Source organism: Antrostomus carolinensis, unplaced genomic scaffold, assembly GCF_000700745.2.
Source record: "Antrostomus carolinensis isolate BGI_N321 unplaced genomic scaffold, ASM70074v2 scaffold51599, whole genome shotgun sequence".
Classification (NCBI taxonomy): Eukaryota; Metazoa; Chordata; class Aves; order Caprimulgiformes; family Caprimulgidae; genus Antrostomus; species Antrostomus carolinensis.
In genome coordinates this window covers 111-7815 of record NW_010340271.1, presented here as the reverse complement: position 1 = coordinate 7815, position 7705 = coordinate 111, and the positions used below count along the sequence as shown (strand labels likewise).

The 7705-nt window shown below is 42.3% G+C and overlaps 1 protein-coding gene across 1 annotated transcript; it reads left to right on the top strand.

The window, feature by feature from the left end:
- Positions 1-388: 388 nt before the first annotated feature.
- Positions 389-6365, top strand: CFAP210 (cilia and flagella associated protein 210). The gene is given in 10 exon segments (XM_010176093.2): positions 389-498; positions 609-793; positions 916-1124; positions 1403-1576; positions 1671-1864; positions 2809-2965; positions 3972-4111; positions 4936-5128; positions 5424-5588; positions 6093-6365. Coding segments are annotated over 10 exon segments (1800 nt in total).
- The last annotated feature ends 1340 nt before the right edge of the window (positions 6366-7705 follow it).

Sequence of the window (7705 nt, the reverse complement as noted above, 5' to 3'; positions counted from 1 at the left end):
GGCCAGGGCAGGCACGGCACCACCCGACAGCTGCCAGGCAGGAAGAAGCGGGTGCCCGGCCGTGCCCTGTCTGTGCTCGGCTGCTTTTGGCAAGGGTACCACACCTCGCACAGGGGGTGAGGATCAGGTCTGGCCCCCACCGTGAGACAAACAGATTAGCAACTGTGTCTGAGAAACAGACTGTGCCACCAGTATCGCTGTAAGAGAAAGCCTCCTTGCATTTCAGACGCGGCGTGCCGGTCTGCTGCACCTCAGAGGGACAAGGAGAACTTCTAACAGGCCGCCACTCCCCACGGAGTGACGTTTCCCTCACAAACTCTGGCGACAGTTTGAAGGGCGTTTCACAAAACCTAGTGATCACCACGAGAAGCTGTATTTATGTGTGCACATGTGTAAGCAAGCCTACTACGACAAAGACACACTAACTCTGACAACACACCAAGAGACGGTTCTACAACAGATCTGTCCTAGTAAATACGATGAGCGCGCAGGACCAGGGTGGTAAGGCTCAGCCTGTGCCCCAACTACGGCTTCATCCAGCTAGCACAATGGCTTTACCCATATTCCCCTTTCCTTTTGGGAATGCTCCCTGTCCCTCCTGTTCTCAGAATCATGCCCAAGTACTGCCTAGAAAGCGTTAGTTACCACAAGCCTAACCTGTACACACGGACAAACAGGGAAGGGGACGGACAGTTAAGTCACTTGGTGCCACAGCCAAAGTACGTGCACTGGCCACAGTCAGACTACAGCTGCAGACACCCTGTCTCAGCTCTGGGGTACAGGGATGGGGAGAGTAACTAATACTAAGGATAACTTAGTATTGTCACTACACAAAAATTCAACTCCTGATACAGGTTTGAATATAGGATTTTCTGATATCAAGTAACCTCAGTATCTTTTCTTCCCTCTGCACAGCATCATGTAATTTGGAAGTTCTAGATGGATATTTTCTTCCAAATGACATAGATCTTCGTCAGGTAATTGTATTGCCAAAAGCAGAATGGGAACGGATTCAGAACAACCTTGGCAGCACAACTAGAGAAGCAGCAGACATCCTCGCTGAGAAGAAAGAAATGCACTTACCCTCCAAAGCTGCTGTAAAACTCTGTCCCAATCTCATCACGGTAAGTACAAGATACATTTGTAAGCAAGAGGATTCATTCTCATATATGCAAAACCACTCATGGTAACATTTCTTGCTGTGCTTTGTTAACATTTGCTTCTAAATATGTATTTTAAGCTAAACTCCATTTATATGTAAATACATTTAACATCTAACATCAAGCTAAAATGCAAACTTTTAAAAAAAAACCAAACATCGAGTACATCACCTTCAGAATGGTTTTATACATTTTTAATCCATGGGCTTTAAATGTGATTTCTAATTCTATCTACACTGTAGGACCTGGCACAAGAGAAACTTAATGCCAAAAAATTGCGCGAAGAAAGGGAAGAGGAAGAAAGAAAGAAACTGGATTTGGAAGAAGAACAGTTCCAAGCAGCAAAATGGAAGGAGGCTATTGATCGCGCAAAAACCTACCTATACTACCAGAATGAAAGAGTGAAAGGGTTGCATGTTTGTTGACAATTTATAATTTTAAAATTCAAATTGTACTGAATTTTTTTACACACTTCTGAAGATGCAAATTACTTTAAATGTTCTCTTGCAGAGTGCACTTCTACTTGCTGAGGTCCTAAAAGAAAGAGATGCTCAAGTTGAATTTAAAAAATTAAAGTCAGATGTTAACAAAAAGAAGGATGAAGAAACAGACCATGAACGTGAAGAAGCTATTCTCAGGGACCAAGAAAAGGCACATCAGCGTTACATGAATCAACAGGCACTACGCAGGGATCAGCTGGAACAGTAAGTAATAATTACTCAAAAGTAACCCTACTTTATTATTTACTGTCTTCTCACAAATACATTCATAAGGTTTTTATAGAAACTTACTGATCAGATGATTCACAAATGCAACACTTTAAAAGAATAATCCAGAGTGCCACAAAAAACCTTGCAGAAAAGGGAAAAGCTGTGATATGCCATGTCTTTTACTTGCCAACAGCCTGCGTGTAAAATCGCCACTGGTAGGCAGCAATAGGTTTTGGTTAAATCGCTATTCAAAAGTTGTTACTACTGTTACTATTCAGTTTGGGTTCCTGGAGAGGAAAAGGTTAAACCAGATTTTCCATTTGCCCATAACTAGATTCCAGAAAACACATCAAGAGAATTCATCAGTGCCACCCCCATTCTTTCTCTCAGCTCTTCCAGAAACCTTATGGCAGGGTCCCCAGTGGTATTTCTAGGACTAAGCCCGATGGTCTGATAGAAGGAATCAGATTCCCAGAGGCAGAGGAAGGGTTCAAAGTCTAGTCTCACATATTCCAGGTCCAACACATAAATCCTTGCAGAACTTAGTACAGAACACTACCAGCTTAAGCTGTTGCCTGCATGCCCAGAAGGAGAAGCATAGCTATGGTGGGACTTACCAGGGAAGTCTTGTACACTGAGGAGGCTCCAGAGCTACGCCAGAACATTGTGAAAGCAATGGTGTTAATGAGTCATCCAGATAAAACTTGCTACTAGTAGACTGCAAACTGTGAGCATACCACATAGCTCATTTCTGGTCAAAGGACTGAGGGCTATCATTACAAACAATGATGCTATTTTTCACCTCTGATATTCTACCAACTCCAATTTGAAGTATCACATTCTTCAGTGCAAGGTAGCTATGGTTATGCAGAATCTACATCTGTTCATTACTTCATGTAGTCCGTAGCCCATTTATTCAACTTCTTTTTTTGATTCAGAATAAAGGAGCACAAGCATCAGGCAGATCTGGCCAAGCTAGAAGACAAAAGAGAAGGGGAAGAAATACAGAGATTGAACCGATTGTACCAACTGGAAATTCAGAGAAGAATGGAAAAGGAATGGGAGGAAAAAGTTGAACGCCAGAGGCTGTATCATGTAAGTAACAGGAAAGCAGACAGTTCAAAATGCTTGTTTCATCTTGGCTGCCTGGAGTGAAACAATAGCATTCATGTATCTAACGGGCCTGCTGGCAACAGGAGGTTTGCCGACAGCTTCAGGAGCATTGGCTCACAGGCCTACCCGGCCAGCTGCAGGCAGTATCTTTCCTCTGTGCTTTTGAGAAAGGCCTCTTAGAGGCAGGTCTCTTCTCTTGCCTGAAGGGACATTGGCACCTGATGCTTTGACTGGTCTATGATGTAAAAGTTTCCTGTAGACATCAAGGAATATTCTCCTTGACTTGAGAACTGGATTTAATTTTCACATACCTGCTGTTTTAAGCCCATTTTCCTTTGTTAGGAAGAGGGAGTAGCCTGAAACTGAACATAACAGTATCTTTTTAACTTGGCCTCCCCTTTATGATTGGAGAGTCTTTAATCAAGACCTGCTGCCTTCTCTCTGCATCTTTAAAGGTATCTTGCTAAATGCAAACTAGAAACACCTCAGAAGAGTTCTGGCTAGCGTACAAAAGATGGTTGTTTTTTTACATAAAATTATAGAAAATTCCTCTTCAGCTATGATTTGGATTAAACTCTTTGACAGGGATAGTTTTGGATGAGGTGGGCCAGGAGCAGCACAGGCTGTGTATGTATTGGTGGGGGCTACACAGAACCATTGCTCGAAACATCCCCCTCTCCCATGTGTGTGGCTGGGAGCAAGGGATAATGCTCACTGCATTGCATAGCAATTTGTTTGTGGGCTGGTCTGGAGGCAGCTGTTCCAGTGCTCAGTTCCCCTTCTCCTTCCTCATACTTACTACCTCCTCTTCATGCAGGTTTCAACAGGGAGGCGGAAGTAAGTGGAAGTAGGGAGAATCCCTTTCCTCTCTTCTCTCTTTGAAAGAAACATGAAGAGTGAGAATAGGGGGTGATTCTTTTAAGCTGCTACTGCAGGCTGAGATTTTCTAAACTTCATCTGTTGTATCATGACCATTTTGCCCATGCAGGAGCATGTAAAAGATCAGAAAATAATCAAAGCAGTAGAGGAACAAAAACAAATGGAAGAAGACGATCGGATTAAAGCTCATTTTAAAGCAAAGGAAACTATTGCCAAGCTGATAAAAAAGAAAGAAGCTGAAATGCGTAGGTAGGTACAAAGCCAGAGTATAAGTTTTAAATAAATAAAAAATTATATTGCAGTAATTTTCAAATCTTTCAAGCTGATAATGTAACACAAACCACAGTTATTCTAAAAATTAAAGTCTACTGATAAGGAAAGTAGGGAATTCAGCAAAAAAAGGAAATTCTTTCACAGGTTCCTTAGTAACAGGCGTGTGGGGGAATGATCTCACTGCCCTTCCAAGTACAAAGGACTTATGGAAGTACAAAGCTCTACACAGTGATTTTCCATATGGCCTGCCAAGCCTCTGCCTCAACAATTAAAGACAATTAAAATCCTTGTCAAAAGTATTTTTGAGCATAAACTCTATTTCCCTGAGTCAGATCAAGAAACATAATATGACTTCTCAACTGGGCATCTATATTAATTTCATCAGGTTATTATTAAGGCAAGATAGTTTATCAATTTAATACTGAGAGTACAGCATGATGATATCATTGAGCCAATCTAAGTGTTTCCTTCTTTTCCTGCTTCTGGCCAATACTCCCAACATTTCTCTCCTGATGGCAAGATGCTAGGCAGACTCCTCACTGAGTGATCCAGCTCATTATTGCAACAGAAAGCTAGTGCTACAAGAATACAGGGCACATTGATTTGCTAAATCTGGTAATTTAAAAAAAAAAAAGGGGGGGATGAACACAAGGAAATCAAGGAGTTGGGTGGGTGAGCTGGCCTGTGTGGTGAGAGGAGAGAATACTAGAAGCAGGACCGCTGAGTTTGGCAACAGTAACGCTTCAGGTAGACCCAGATGTGTACCCTGGTATGTTATGGTAGCTCATGTTCTTCTGCAGACTCATGCAGGAACATCAGGACAAAATCGTTAGCCAATTAGCTCTACAAATGAGTGAGGCATTAAAGAGGGAAGATGATCGTCTTGCTAGAGACATTGCAAAGAAAGAAGCTGAACAAGAAAAAAAACGCAAAGAGAAAGAAGCAAGAGAAAAGGCAGCCATGGAATCTATTGCTGAACACAGAGCCGCTGCGGTAAGAATCCTACCCTGCTCTTATTCCTGCTTCCTCCAACCGAGGAGCCTGGCCCAGATCACAGCTGGTGGCTCTGGTGCTACACACCAACATGCTTCATCACACACGCTTCACTGCCCTGTTGGGTGCACATCTGCCAGGGCTGCTGAAAACGCTGGGCTTGGACACTGGCCGGCCACAATGACCGTGCTTATCAGAACACTGATACAGGGCTGCTTCTGCTGGAAGAGATGACTTCTGGCCTAGCAGGCTAGCTCCTTGGTTAACTCCTTTTTGTGTATTTTGTAAAATACAGATGAAGATGAAAGCGGAAAAGGAGAGAGAGGAAAAAGCAGAGGGTAAAAAAGAACTTCATGAGTTAATGGAAAAGAACCGCATCTACCTGGAAATGGAAAAAGCCAAGAAACAAAGACAACGCGATGCAAACATGGAAGTAAAGAAAATTCAGATCCAGCAAATGGTAAATAGATGTATCCTGTCAGCCCCTTCACAAAGAAACACACGTCTAAACCAACAGCACTCCTGCCTAAGACAAAAGGAGGAAGATTGCTGTATTTTGTTTGGGGTTTTTTGTTTGCTGGTTTTGTTTGGGTTTTTTTTAAATCATCTACACTCCACATGTGCTGGTGTTGGGGACACGCCTCCTCTCAGAGCACTGGTGCAGATCAAGGCTGGTTTGCAATGACAGATCACATCCTGTCCTGTACTGCTGCTGCCCTCTTGTATCTCCTGGGCAAAGAGCAGCAACTGATGCTGATGCTCACTCAGCTATTCAATGTACCCCCTTTTCTTTTTTATTGGGGGGGTGGGGTGGCATACAGCAGGGGAGAGAAGAGGAATGGGATATTTGCAAAGTATCAACTAGCATCAACACAAGTCTCCTGTAAGCTTTTACTCTAAGTTTTAAGGGATAGTTATGTTGTGAAAGAAATACTAAGCTTTGTTGTTCCCCTTTCTTCATCAGGCTGAAAAGCGAGCAAAAAACCAGCAGGAAAAGCAAGCAGACTTGGACTATGATGCTCAGAGCGAGGTTATTGCCCTTTGTAAGGAACGTGAATTTCAGAGCTATGCAAAGCAAGTAATTGAATCAGAGTCCAAGACTACACATCATCTTTATCCTCTTCTCAAAGCATCCAGAGGACTTGGACATGGGCCATTTTCCAGAGGAAGAGAAGGAATAAATACTAGTTTTCAAGCATAGGATGGTGCTGAGACCCAGTACTGCTCAGGAAGTTAAAAGCATGGAGTAACATTGAGACTATCCAGCAAGGAAAGGCAGAAGCAGTTTTCATTTGGTTAAACAAAAAAACCTTTTTGAATGTTATGGGCAGAGTTAAACTGTAAATGATCTACATCAAATATATACTATTAATCTGGAAGTCTATTTGATTTTTTTTTTTAAAAAAAGATTGCCAGATAACTGGTTGTATTCTCAAAAATCCCCAGTTTGTATTTCATGAAAGGTAGTTTATTAATGCATGATACATAGTTGACCATCAATGTAACCCATTGCAGCCAAACTTTCACTGTTATATTTTTATTATTCATTGTTCTAAAATTCAGTGTCCCAGGTTTTTCAGGCCTAGGATATAAATTCCCAGTGGCAAAAGGCCACATTTTTCACTAGTCTACTTACAATTAAGCATTCCCCATAACAGAAAACAAAACAAAACAACTTTACAGAATCTACAGGGGGAAAAAAACCCAACCTAAAACATCTGAAAGTTAGTTATGGTACTGCAGTTTTTATAGCATTTTGCAACTACCTCTGTAAAACAAATGTCATGCTATGAATTAGTTATGTGAAGATATTAATGTGATTTGATCATAGCCCTTAAAAGGTCACCTAGGAGGCAAAGAGGTGCCAATGTAGTTGTAAATAGCTACTACAAAAAGAGCTGGCAACAAGAGACAACATAGTTTGACTGTTCTTTCAAAAACACTAACAATTATTCAATCTGCAGTAAACAAATCTAGATCTAAAATTATTTCTCAGATTCCTCAGCTGACTTACTCTCCAACACTCTAGTCGCACATCTCACTCCTTAAGCTTAGTTTCTTCACTGAAATTGTACGATCATGTTTGTGCCTTGGGCAGAGTTCTCATTCCCTATAATGACCTCCTCCAGAAGTATCCAGGGATCTAAACAGGTTATCCCCCTATTCTGGGGTCCAGAGTAGGTAACAAAGTCCAAGAAACCTGAAGCTTTTTGCACACAACCTGCTCCAGCCCCCCAGCAGCCCATCTCTGTTGGTCAAAATAGGAAAAGATGTAAGTTCTGAAGGAAAGAAAAAACCCACACCATTAGGAGAACATTATACAAAGGCTGCTTCCCAATATTTTAGTTTGGAAAATGGGTCTTTTGTGTGCCTTTGAGTTTCTGAGCCTGGCTTCTGATAGCAACGGGTTTTGAAGAAAGCACAGGACTCTGAGCCGGAGGTGAGGTTCCTCCTGCGAGCTGAGGGACAAGCAGAGCTGGTTCTGCCTCCCCCCAGTACAACCCCCTGGATGTCAGAGGGACGCGCAGCAGCCACCTCCTCCAGGAGCCTCTGCCCGGCAGGGCAAGGGAAGAACTT